General features: G+C 37.6%; 5 protein-coding genes and 1 non-coding gene across 6 annotated transcripts, besides 4 other annotated features; 2 read left to right on the top strand and 4 right to left on the bottom strand.

The window, feature by feature from the left end:
• The first annotated feature begins 833 nt into the window (after positions 1-833).
• Positions 834-876: a microsatellite.
• Positions 877-1,116: 240 nt separating this feature from the next.
• PVX_001085 (hypothetical protein, conserved) lies at positions 1,117-2,169 on the top strand (the record flags this gene model as incomplete). Its single annotated transcript, XM_024731140.1, has 4 exons — positions 1,117-1,283; positions 1,427-1,497; positions 1,608-1,757; positions 2,101-2,169. The coding sequence occupies exons 1-4, from the start codon at positions 1,118-1,120 to the stop codon at positions 2,167-2,169; spliced, it is 456 nt and encodes a 151-aa protein (XP_024587010.1). The 5' UTR covers position 1,117.
• A 545-nt stretch (positions 2,170-2,714) lies between these two features.
• PVX_001090 (hypothetical protein, conserved) lies at positions 2,715-4,336 on the bottom strand (the record flags this gene model as incomplete). The annotated part of the gene is made up of 2 exons (XM_024731139.1): positions 3,057-4,336; positions 2,715-2,813 (listed from the first exon to the last, which is right to left on the bottom strand). Exons 1-2 carry the CDS (start codon positions 3,849-3,851, stop codon positions 2,715-2,717), a joined length of 894 nt encoding a protein of 297 aa, XP_024587011.1. The 5' UTR covers positions 3,852-4,336.
• Positions 4,337-4,517: 181 nt separating this feature from the next.
• Positions 4,518-6,776, top strand: PVX_001095 (hypothetical protein, conserved; the record flags this gene model as incomplete). The annotated part of the gene is made up of 1 exon (XM_024731138.1): positions 4,518-6,776. Exon 1 carries the CDS (start codon positions 5,019-5,021, stop codon positions 6,774-6,776), a length of 1,758 nt encoding a protein of 585 aa, XP_024587012.1. The 5' UTR covers positions 4,518-5,018.
• A 652-nt stretch (positions 6,777-7,428) lies between these two features.
• PVX_001097 lies at positions 7,429-7,502 on the bottom strand. The gene has a single exon. It is a non-coding gene; the product is annotated as a tRNA-Asn (tRNA).
• A 674-nt stretch (positions 7,503-8,176) lies between these two features.
• Positions 8,177-8,202: a microsatellite.
• A 95-nt stretch (positions 8,203-8,297) lies between these two features.
• PVX_001100 (RAD protein (Pv-fam-e)) lies at positions 8,298-8,777 on the bottom strand (the record flags this gene model as incomplete). Its single annotated transcript, XM_024731137.1, has 1 exon — positions 8,298-8,777. One exon carries the CDS (start codon positions 8,775-8,777, stop codon positions 8,298-8,300), a length of 480 nt encoding a protein of 159 aa, XP_024587013.1.
• Positions 8,778-9,326: 549 nt separating this feature from the next.
• Positions 9,327-9,397: a microsatellite.
• Positions 9,398-11,283: 1,886 nt separating this feature from the next.
• Positions 11,284-11,349: a microsatellite.
• Positions 11,350-11,635: 286 nt separating this feature from the next.
• Positions 11,636-12,208, bottom strand: PVX_001105 (hypothetical protein; the record flags this gene model as incomplete). The annotated part of the gene is made up of 1 exon (XM_024731136.1): positions 11,636-12,208. The coding sequence occupies one exon, from the start codon at positions 12,206-12,208 to the stop codon at positions 11,636-11,638; it is 573 nt and encodes a 190-aa protein (XP_024587014.1).
• Between the last annotated feature and the right edge of the window lie 746 nt (positions 12,209-12,954).

Genomic DNA, 12,954 nt, shown 5'->3' with positions numbered 1-12,954 from the left:
ACACGGAAATGTTTTAAGTGGCTAATCGACGTTTCCATCCATTTTGCCATACATTCGTGTGGTTCATTTGGGAATTTTTTTCTCAGTTTATTTTTTTTTTTCTATAAATATGCTCTGGCACGCGCGAGAAAAACCAAGGGGATGGTTTTTTAAATTGCGATTTGCGTGGCCGGCGTGAGCATCAACATGAACGTACGCGCGCGCGATGCACGAATGTACAGGTGGTACAAATGTGACATATGTAACATTTATACGTACCTGTTTATGCAAACATTTTTTGGAGCGTTTTTTTTTTTTCATTTTGGGAATGTCGTGCGTCACTTTTTTGTTCCATGTGTTTTTTATTTCACTTCGCATTTGACCCCAATTTTTGCGAACCACCATTTTTGTGCTGCCGTACCTGTGGCAGCATAAGAAGAGTATGTAAGAAAGATGCATCGCGATTGGAAATAATTTTCCACCTGTAATTTTTTTTTCCCCCCATCCTTTTGCGGGGCTTCAAATAAGGTATAGGAAACAACTCCGTGCAGCATCCAGCGCGATGTAATACGGGCACGTCATTTTAGCCACGCACCATTTTGTCGCTACTTCTGTTTCGACGCCGGTGAGAAGTTGGGGCATGGGAAATCCTGCCTTGTTTTGTGCGCATATATTTGAAGTTACATAAGTGTACATCATACGAATGTATGCCAAAAAAATTTGTGGTTGTATGCCCCCCGAAATTGCCCCCTTTAATGGGAATATGAGCGTTTGTTCTGGCCCCAACAAAGGGCATCAGCCAACCACATGGTTGCACATGCGTATGTAGGTATATATGTATATATCTATATATACATAAATATATTACTCTGTTGAGATCGTAATGGTACTGGCACCACCTCTTACGGTATCCACACTCGCGAAGTGAAACGTATTCTCCACAGGGGGGTGGCCGAAGGGGTTACACGCTTCGCTTGCAAATAGCTCGATTTTTCAAAAAGGGAAATCCCACAAACTGGGAAAACTGATTTGGGGATGCGTATAACGGTGATATAAACTGCTGCCATACGGTTGTATTGTAAGAATGTCCCTTTTTTTTTTTTTTTTTCGTCACATTTCGCCCAGTTTGTCGTGAAGTATGAAATTAAGAGTTATTGCATTATTGCTTTTCCTATTTTCCACTAATCCTGTTGAGAGCTATGCTTTGAAAAAAAAATTTGCATTTTTGATGGGCTGTAAGTGGGCGCCCAGGAGAAGGGGGACGCAGCTACGGCTTAAAATTAACGACGTCATTAATTTTAAAGGTAAATAAAAAAAAAATGAGAAAAATGCTTCGGCAAGTGTGTCTGTGCACGTACAGTTGTGTACCTGCTAAATGGAACATACATAGGTATCCCATCTGCCTGCGACGCATAGTAAAATTGGCGTTTTTTTGTTGAAAAAGCAGACAAGGAGGAGCTGAAAAGGGAAATTGTGACTCACTCGAGGAGAATATCCTTAGATTTAAGTGACGAACAGGTAAAAATAACGAAAATGACGAAAAAAAGAAGAAAAAGAGTTAAATTGCTTGCGGCCACGCAAAACGAGCAGGTCGAAAATACTCGGCGAACCTCTTTTCATTTTTGCAGATAAATAATATAGGAAACAATTTATATGAGTTTTTTTCCTATCTGAAGTTGAAGGATATATCAATAGTAAACAAAAAAAATGGGCAAAAAATGTCAAAAAGGAGGGTACATATGACAAACACTTGCGTGGAGATGTGTACATACATGCACGTGTAGTTATGCATGTGTTGTTCTGCACTTATGCGTAGGAATGTGCGCACGGATTTGGAAAATTTTTCCCCGTGAAAAAATTACATTCTCGTTTCACCTCTTTAAAGGGAGTACGGCGGGGAAGAAGTAAACGAAGCGGGAAGCCATTGCCACTAAGATGGGAGGACAACAAATATGAAGAAGTAGGGGGGAGGGTTTTCACCTACATTTGAAGCTCTCTGCATAGAACAAATTGGAGCATGCATATATGTACATATGTATATGTATTACATGTGCGCAGCTTTCCTTTTAATTGTAACAACTGAATATTTTTTAACATGACTTTTATTTTTTTTTTCCCCAGTTTCACACACAAAATATGAAAAAGGAAGGAGATTATTATGTTGAGGATTCGAATAATTATTCCAATTAAGCGGCGCCATTTTTTTGATGGGCATTTTGCTAATTTTTTGGTAAAATAAAAATGTAAAATTTGAGAAAAGGGTCATATATTTGGAATACATGCTGGCGTACGCTGCGGAAATGTTGAAGACTCATTATTTGGGGTCTTGTACAAAGAACGCGACTTAAGCACCCCCGTATTTTGTACTTTCACCATTGATGAATTATTCACTTATGCATACCTTTTCATTTTGGATTGGGTTGATTTAATCGCGTTTTTTTTAACATGTGCATCCCCATGATACATAAACATACTCGCTGCAGTTTATAAAATGTGTTGCAAATTTTGCTACTAATGCGTGTTTTGCTTTTACGTAGAACTTTTTTCCTATGGGTTACTTTCAATTCGGAAATTTCCCAGCGGTTCGTCCCCCCATTTGTGCGTTAACATTTCGTTTTGAAATACACAAAAAAACAAAAAAAAAAAAAAGGCTCGATGAGACATTATACATGATTTTTTTTCCAATAAATTTCATTTTAATTTTGCGTACGCGCTTGGATGTTTGAACTCCTGAGTCAGCGTTCGTTTCTCCACCTTTTTCTCTCTCGTTCGGTGTCTCTTTGCCTGTCCCTATGTTCATCTATTTCTCGCGACCGTTCCCATCGCCGTCGCCTCTCGCGCTCCCATTCCATTCGCCGCTGTTTTTCTCCTTTGCCGCTTCGGCCTCCGCTAAGGTCACTTCTACTACCACTGCTATATCCACTGTCACTTTTTTTTCCCCTCTTCTTTTTCGGTTTTGCAGACCTAGGGCGATGGCGACCACTTCCACTCCCGCTTTCGTTGTCACGTTCACTGTCACGTTCGCTTTCAGTGCTCTCCCCTCTTCTTCTTTTCCGCTGCCGACGTTCATCCCGAACTCTTTCCTTTGCCGATTCATCACTACTCTCGCGCTCCCTCTTTCCCGCCTTTCTCATTTCCTTCTCCGATTCATCACCTCTCTCGCGCTCCCTCTTTCTCGATTTTCTCATTTTCTTTTCCTCTTCCGATTCGGACTCTGAATCTGAGTTGACCTGTCTTTCTTTCCCCTCCTTTTTATGTTTTCTTTTTTCTTTTCGTCTCTTTTCTCTCTTTCTTTCCCTTTTTTCCTTACTCTTTTCTTTCCTTCTTTTTTCCTCTCGTCTTTTTTCCCTTTTTCTTTCCTCCTTTCTTTTTTCTTCCTTCCTTCTTTTCTTCCTGTCTTTCTCCTTTTCTCTCGATCGCACGACGTCCTCTTCACTTGAAGAGCTGCTGCCTGATTTGCCGCCTTGTCTATTTATCGCCTTCGCTTCGGGCATTTCCCTAGCGCGCTGCAACTGCAAGAGTCTCTTTTGTTCATCCATCATTTTCTTCTTTTGAAATTCCATTTTTTTAATAATAGTTAGTGGATCTTCTCTGATTTTATTCAAATGGTCTATATTATTTTTTTGTTTTACGATTTCCTTCTTGGCTTCTTCCTCTTCTTCGATTAACTTTTGCATATCAATTTTTTTCCCCAACAAATATTCTTCCTGTTCCTTGGCCTCCTTCTCTTCCTTCGTTTCGTACATCCATAGTATGTCTTCATCTACTAGGTCATTAATGTTGTTCGCTTTTTTTTCTCTTTTTTGTTTTTTCTCGGTGTACAGTTGGCATATCTTGCCATATTCTTCCATGTCATTGTACAGGTTCTCCATTGTGTTCAGTGTGGTTAGCGGTGGTTGCGGTGGAGGATTAAAATGGGCGTTCCTCAGGATGTCAGTCAGTTTGGTCGAAAAAACTACGACAAGGGGCTCCTCAACGTGCTTTCTATTTTTGTGAAGTCCCCTTTTTCATGCCCACTACCCATCTAGCATGTTTGCTAATTCACATTTGGTTGCTCTGAAAAATGGTCCGCTCGTTCTTTTTGACGCGTCAGCATTTTCCCTTATTTGTACGGCACGAAAAGTGGGTTATTTTCTGGGGTTGCTATTATAACGCGTTGGGAAAAAGCGTAGTGGAGCAACGAAAAGAAAAGAGAGGAGCGATCAAAATGGCAGGAAAAGGAAAGCAGGTGAATGCGAAAGAAACATTACTGTCGCACTTTGGCGTAAAAATAAAATTCGTGATTATGGCAGGAGTGCCATTTTGGTGAGGTGACATGGCGCCCTTAGCGTAAACGTCGAATGATGAGGTTTCCTCCAAAAACGTAAATGTCGCATTTTCTGCGTGCTCACGTTTGTATTTTCTTCCTTTACATCAAGTTTCTCGGGGGGGAAAAAAAGGCAAATTTTTTTATTCCCCATGCTGAGTGCACAATTGCAGTGCGGCACAAGGGCAAATGCAAAATGGGAATACAAAAACGCGGCGGAAGAAGCCATTCTTTTTAGGAAAAAATACACATGGGGAGTAAAAAAGGCATTTAAAAAATTTTGTAGGAACAACTTAACCAGTGTGGAGCATTTTTTTCTGAGCAAAGAGTCAAAAAAGAAGCAGTTAAGGTAGCCTTTTTCCACGGTCATTTCCTATGTGCAAGTACCCTTTTAATGTACAGCGCTAATGCGAGCTTTTGCGGGAAGCTGTGATATGAGAAGTGTATGCCAATTTCTCGTATGATTCTTTTTGTGGGCAGCTTTTCCCCCAGCTGGCCCAACCCGAGCACATCTATAACGCGCCTCTTTTAATCGGCATTCCAAATGCTTCCCCCGTAAATTGTACATGTGGAAAGCTGCCCATTTTGGAAATACGAAAGGGAAAAAGAAAGCAACATGAAATAGGAAATAAGAGGAACCCCCACTTGAGAGAATCGGTGAAGATGCTTAAAAAGGGCATCGAATTGTAAAACCACTCACCCACAAGTGTATCACCCCAGACGTCGCATCAAAATGACATTCCCCTTATGTAGATACTTTGCAGTTGCATTGAGCAGCTACTACTGTGTGAAGAGAAAAAGAACTGTCTGTTATTGCGAAAATGGGAAGATTGAAGAAAGAGTGTTCCTTTTTGGCGATAGGCGATCGTTGATGAAGGGAACGAAGCAAAATGGAGAGGTACCTTTTTTTTCGAAAAATAATATTAAGGTAAAAAAAATAACCTTTGGTAATTGCATAGGTAGCTGTATAACCGAGAATGATGACGTTTACATATGGGGGTCATATGAAGATGATGAACAGAAGGGGGTGATCTATACAACCCCAGTGAAGCTAAACACAGACGAAGGAATTAGCGACATACAATTTTCGAATAATGATATATACCTTATGAGCAAAAAAGGGGAATTAAAAATTGTTAGAAGTTATAAAAATTGCTTAAAAAGAAATGAATTCAAAGTTGAAGATTTTTACAAGTGTAAAAATAGTTTTTTTTTTCAGAACGAACGAATAATCAAGTTAAGTGTTAATAAATATCACCTAGCTTTTGTTACAAATAAGGGAAATGTGTATTGCTCAGGCAGTAATTTGTATGGACAGTGTGCGAGGGAGCCATCCTTTAGGAATAACTTCAATATAAATTACAATTTCGAATTTGCCAACAAGTTAAATGGCACGTTACACATGATTAGTAAAAATAGCGTCGGGGGGGGTGTTCAAAATGGGGGGGAAGACCCAAGTGAACATGCCCAAACGGAGCATATCCCCAATGGGTACTCCATCAGGGTTAAGGATGAAGGAACGGCGGTTTTCTCCAAAAGTGCCGATTCGCATGATGGAATTAATTCTAGCCAGCCGGATGGGAAAACTGAACGAGGGGATACACCTGTGTGTGGTACCCACGATGTGGACCAAATTCCCAAAGAGTTAAACGATAGTAGTAGCTCATTGGCATACACCCATTTGCGTAGCGAAAGGAGGGAAGAATACGAAGATGCGGAACACTTGAGTCACTTAATCACGAATGATGAAAGCTACAAATGCGATAAAAATAATTATGTTCATATTAATAAAGTACCATTTGAGGGGAAAACAAAAATTGTGGATGTGTCCTGTGGACTAAACCATACACTATGTCTGGACGATGAAAATAATATTTACAGTTTTGGAGATGATAGTAAAATCCAACTAGGGTTGGGAGAAAGCAGAACAAATCAAAATTCCCTGTCAGGAACCAGCTGGAAAGATCAGTTAAAACTTGGGTATTCCACTGTAACAAAAAATTTGGCAAATTATTCTTTTTATGATAGACACATACAAAGCATTCCACAGAAGGTCCTAAAAAAAATGAATGATAACGAAATGGTTGATGAGATTTACAAAATTAATGCAGGGTCGAATTTCTCCATGATACATTCAAATGACAAATTTGGAAAGCAATTGTTCTGTTTCGGAGATAATATGTATTTTCAGTGTGGACGGCATATGGGCAAACATCAGCAGACATTATCTACTGTAAAGCTGCCTAACAACAAAATAAAAGATTTTTCCTGTGGTGATAAGCATTGTTTGTTAATTCTGAATGATAAGCTTTACGGCTGGGGGTACAACAACAAGCATCAAATAACTCCATATAAAAATAAAGGAATAATTAACTATCCGGTGCATATCTTGTCCGAAAAGTATTATCCGGACAGTTTTGACATTAAGTATGTGAATGCCAGTTACAACAATTCGGCTGTTGTCATTACACAGGGGGTAAAAGCGGGTTAGGGGGGACGCACACAAATGCTCATGCGGCGCATGGCAGCGTGTGCACGCCTTTTTAATTTTGCCCTTGTGTCTGTTTTCCTTTTTTAATGCGCTCTATTTTTATTGTTCATGCGTTGTTTTCACGGGATTGGATCCCATTTGGGAATGTTTTTTTAAATCAACGCAATTTTCCCCAATTGGGGCATCATTTTGATGTGGAAAAATTTGCTAACCATTTCGCGCCGCGTATTCACGTAACTGCGGTGGGCATGCATTTTGGCAGCATTCCAGGGGATTTGTTTTTTTATACATTAAGGGAAAAAAAAAAAAATTCTCTAAATTTACATTTTCGCGCCCAACGCGGAATGGTAAAATAAATAATACGGCTCTCCTGTGGTTGGAAGTTTTTATGAGTCAAAAAGGAGTGCGTGCTTTCATTACGGAAATAAATTTATTGGGCGGTCAGCATACGCCAATTGCTGGGATCCCACGAAATGGAAAAAACAACCGCAATTGTCGAACATATGGCACTGCCAATGTTATGCGCATTTATATTTTTAATTAATGTAAAAATATAGCGTAATTAAGACTTATTTTTACATTCTCACTGGTGTGGAGGAAAAAATTATTTTAAAAAAATTCGGTACCGGCTGGGATCGAACCAACGACCTTGCGGTTAACAGCCGCACGCTCTAACCAACTGAGCTACGGAACCTTAACAATAGCAAAGAAAAATGTAACTCATTTTATAATTTATGAGGAAGTATTTTAAAATGGCTACCTTATGAGTAGCGCGATATGTTAATATAGTATTGCATTGGAATTAAAATGGGGCTTCTAACAACGCTGAGGGCGCCCATATTTGCAAATTTTTAAAATGTTCAATTTGTATATTTGACCATGTGACAAGAAAGGCGCGCAATTTGAAGAGTTAAGTGTATTAAAAAAAAAAAAAAAATATTTACGCAAAGTAAAAAATGCCACATTGTAACTATACGTATATGGAAAAATAATGCCACCTTTTTCCCCTTGCAAAAATCGCGCGCGCAAAACTTGAAACACCGTTCACGTCAAGCAGCGAAATGTTTAAAAATCCTTTTCGCCTTTTGAATGGACGAATTTTTAAGCAGTTCGCCCACAGTGAACGAAAGGAAAAATAAACGAAATGCAGAAAACAAATTTTAAGAAAACTTTTATCATTAATTTTATGTAGATCAAATTGTTACTTTAAAAATATGCAACCTCCAGGTGAGCAATTTTAAAATTGCTGCAACCATTTTGTAATGCAATTGGATGCGCTGGGTTTTGCATATTTAAAGTTTCAATTGATTACGTATTCGTGCACAAATACTAGTGTTACAAATTATTTTGAACAAACGCTATATGACGAAAAAAAAAAAAAAAAAAAAAAAAAATATGGTACATAAACAAATAAGATTGATATTATGTATACACAAAAAACAAAGCTGTCTTTTTGAAGCTTTTTTTTAAAACACGCATTCAGGTTTATCACTCGAATGTTATTTTTTTTGGGGGGAAATTTCACTTTTTATAGCTTTTATTTTTAATCCGCTCGGTCAACAACTTGGTCCATTTTTCCTTATTTTTCTCGATGATTTCGTTAGATAACTTCATTTTGTCTTCTATAAATTTTGTGAATGCTGCATTGTTGTTATATTTCCCCTTTATATAAGTAAATAAATCCAAGTGGTCGAAATGGTCGGTGTCCATTAGTTCACTGAGGAGCTCATTATTGCATTTCCACCAGCAGCTATATCGGTAGTCATCTGATATTCCATACTTCTGCGCCAATTCCATAAAGTGCTTCCACAACCCTTCGATCATGTCGTTGTAGTTTTTTCTTTGCAAATTGTATACATAGTTGAATACGATATATGCGTTTTCTTGTGTTATGGATTTGCCGTAAGATTTAAGGAGTCCTTTGATCTCCTCTTCTGTTAGCTGTTTGGAAAGTTTAGAAACATCACAATGGAAGGGTAAGTTTCGAATCCTTTCATTCATATTTGCCGAAGAGCTTTCAGAAATGTCTGCATTGGACCTAGAAACGGAGGGTCTCCTGCTATGTGTAGACTGTGTTAGTAGGCGCCCGTACGAGCAATTATGTAGTTGCCGTTCAATGGTCCCATCGTTTATTGGCATTGACTTGATCTGCAAAAAGGGCGAACATATATTTTTTTTTGCGTGCGCGTGGGGGGATTTACATGTAAGTACGTACATGCTTATCTATACGCGTGAGCGTATTCATGCGTGTTAGGAGATACACAAGGTAGGAAAGCCAATTTACAAGGAGATATGCAACGTGTTAAAGGTACAGGATTTTTCGCCCGCACTATGTATTCAATTTTTTGTTCACCTGCGAAAAGCCATAGGATGCTAGAACCAGCGCGAAGAGAAGAAAACTCAACAAGAAGAACTTTTTCAGATTCATTTTTCCGCAGCCTCTCATTCCATTCGGAAAGGGATGTACGAAACTAGGGGGTCCTCTGAGATTCATTTTGTGACAACTTAGCCTCAACGTTATAGGTATATATATATATATACATATGCAAATTGTACCTGTACTTATGGAATATCTATATTTTTTTATATTTTAAAAAAATCAAAAAAAAAAAAAATTCTAGTAAAAAAATTAAACAAATTTGCTCTAAAACAAAACTAAAACAAATCGATCTAAAAAAAAAAAAATTGTTCTATCCTTAAGAGCAGCCAGATGAAGTTGTTCTAAGGTTAACAAGAAATGTTCTAATAAAGAAGAAAAAGGGGTTCTGCAATAAAAAAAAAGTTGTTGGAATGGTAAAGGAAATCAAAAAAGTGACAAATAGCAAATAACAAAAAACAAATAAAAAATAGCAAATAAAAAATAAAAAATAACGAATAACAAATAAAAAAACTTGTTCTAATATAAGGAAGAGGAAAGAAATTACGGTAAAAAAAATAATGGTTATAAAAACCAAAAAGTTATACCAAAAAAAAAATTCACCACATATTTATTTTTCGATGGGCAATTTTAGCCCGCAACATCTTTTTTTTTTTTTTTTTTAATTCAAAATTGGTAGATATGTTTCGGATAACCAAAAAGAAAGAAAACGCAAAATAAGTATACTTTTAATTAGAAAATAATAAAGCATGGGAAAAAGAAAAAGCCGCGTAAAGATGTATATCAATGTTACCAAACAGTTAGTGGTGCAAGAAAACTAACTACACTTAAAAAGAGTTAAAATAAAGAAAATAACTTTGGGGGGGATTCACTCAAATGTGGGCCAAAATGTGAGCCAATATGTGGGCCAATATGTGAGCAAAAATGTAAACGAATATGTTAACTCCCATTTTGTAGTAAACATTAACAGCATTTATAAAAATGCGTTTTTTTGGGAGAGGCACATGAAGGGCAAATTTCTTAGCATCTTTTAAAAATGCATAAAACGTTTGCTTGTTCTGTTGCGGTGGTTGCTAAACTAGATGCGATGTGTTTGCGGTTGGGAGGAAGCACGTCCATTTTTTCACTACGCAACGATGATGTGGAAGGTTCTCGTAACGGCAGAGAGGTGGTTGCATGAACAAAGTTTTGGCCACTTTTTTTTATGACATTACAGGTGATATTTGCTATCCGTATGGGGTGTTCCCCTTGTTTGTAAATCATGAGCACAACCCTTTTTACGAATAAAGGGACGTGCTGACAATACCATGTCTGTCAAATTAATGTATGAACATGCTAACAATGCATGGCGAGGGTATACTCTTAAACAGTGGGGAGCACTTAATACTGCGTTAAATGGAATAGGGAGAATGGCTTATATGTACCCATGCATGCTCACCGAGAGGAATGTCTGAATGGGCGATCATTGAGTTTTATACGATCGAAAAGTTCGTCCCCCTGTAGAAGAAGGGGTTCACTGTTTATAAGTGTATACCCCCCCATGAATGGTTCATAAAGTGCGACGAAGTGGTATGAAGTGGTACCATCTGTCTCCCTTTAAAGATGTGTTCTTCTCTTACTAAAGGAAACGTCCATTTATGTCATTTTTTTATCCTATCATTTGTGTATAATTTGAAATGTTACCATTATTGCGTTGCCCTGTTTTATATAATTTTGCGTCGCTAACGTTTTATACACCGACGTATGCAGTGTAAAATAGTTGCCTCAGCTCAGTCGAATTAAAAAGTTTTAATTACTATAAAAAAATAGGACGTGCGTACGTATATGTAAAATATGCAAAGGGAAATATTCCGAGTTTGATGCCAAATGAAAAGGGGGAACAAATTCTTACGATGAAAAACAAAAAAATATTCCTTGGGGGTTATTTTTACCCGTTCACCAATAATGAATAACGTATATTTTTATAAATGACGTAAAAATAACAATTATTGATTTTCCCCCTTTGTCGCATTATTACACAGAAAAAAAAAAGCAAGTGGCTGACAAAACACGCAATTGCAAAAACGAACGCATTGGTAGAAAGCTAAAATTGGGGAGGAAAAAATTAACAAACAAATTAACAAAAAAATTAACGAAAAAATTAACGAAAAAATTAACGAAAAAATTGAGAGGGGTGCTAAAACGTTAAATATGCTGCGTCGCAATGTGCTATTGTATCCTTTTTCAGAAATAATAGTGTTAAGTAAATAAGTTAAAGAGTATCTCTTGCAAGTCTAACGCAGATGTTACATGAAAGGTAGTCCACCAACTAGGGTTTATCCATTGCTTCTCTCCGTTTAATAAAGGATAAGCATATATTGGACCATCCTACGAACTCATTCTTCTTCATGTTCTTTTCGACTGACCCTTCTGAGATCCATTGCAACCACAATTCTGACCATAAATTTGACCCTAATTTTGACTTGGAATCGCTAAGGCTAAATCATGATCCCTCCTCTGATCTGGAATCATCCAAGCTAAAATTATACCCGAATTCCGATCTTGAATCAGCCAAGCTAAAATTAGACCCGAATTCCGATCTTGAATCGTCTAAGCTCACTCTAGATCCTAATTCCGATCTTAAATCGTCTAAGCTCAATCTAGATCCCAATTCCGATCTTGAATCGGCCAAGCTAAATTTAGATCCCCATTCCGATCTTGAATCAGCCAAGCTAAATTTAGATCCCCATTCAGATACTGAATCATCAGGGCTAAATCTCGATCCTAATTTGGATATTGAATCGTCTAAGCTCATTCTATATCCTAATTTCGATCTTGAATCAGCCAAGCTAAATTTAGATCCTAATTTGGATCCCAATTTCCATTCGTCAAATGGCGTTTTGCGCTCTTTGTCCGTTGTCATCCCGCGTTTCCCTAAACGGTAATTTCTGATAGCGTCGGACAAGTAGTTTCTCCATTTATCTCTATTTCTTTTTATGAGATCACTCCAAGCTTTCGTTTTATTGTTCATAAAGATGATGTACGACACGGTGTCATATGGAATCAGTTTCTCCATGTAATAAAAAAAATGCTTATGGTCCAAACGGTCCATATGCATTAGATCAGATGTCAATGCGTTATTACATACCATCCAATGATGCCTGATATATTCATCTGGTACTTTATTTCTTAAAGCATGTTTGAGGAACTCTGTCCATAACTGATTCATCATTTGATGATAATAATTTCTTTGATGACGATGGTGGTGATAAAAGTAATATACATGTTTTTCTTGCTTACGAAAATGCCAAAAGAGTTAATTCGATTTTCTACTTCTTTCTCTGACATTTCTTGGAATAACTCTGCGTGATTACAGCCGTAGGGCAATTTCCTGTGAAGTGAGTACCCCCATAAGTTATTATTATCATCATCATAGAGGTCGTTTCCATGTGCATTAAAGTTGCTAAGCTGTGGTAACGATTCGGTTAACTGTCTGAGGGGGGTGGTACATAACGCTGATTTGGAGCGTGCGCTCTTTTGCGAAATGGGTACCACATTCTAAAGAAGAGAAAAAAGAAGAGGGGAACATGTTTTACAGTAAAGATTTAACAAATTGCAGTTTGGACGTAGAGGAAAATATATTTACATAATTCTATGATGAATGCATTTTCTTACTAGCAGCAGGACGTGCAACAGAAGAAGTATCATCCAGGAGTAATTTTTAAACCAGGGAAGTTTATTTCGACACCATTTTGAGATTTCCGCGTAACATTTAGATGAATACATAACGGAGTTGTTTTTAAAAATCATGTTTTATTAAAT

The sequence above is a fragment of the Plasmodium vivax genome, chromosome 3, assembly GCF_000002415.2.
Source record: "Plasmodium vivax chromosome 3, whole genome shotgun sequence".
NCBI lineage: Eukaryota > Apicomplexa > Aconoidasida > Haemosporida > Plasmodiidae > Plasmodium > Plasmodium vivax.
The sequence above is the reverse complement of the archived record's forward strand: the minus strand, read 5'-3'. Positions and strand labels throughout refer to the sequence as shown.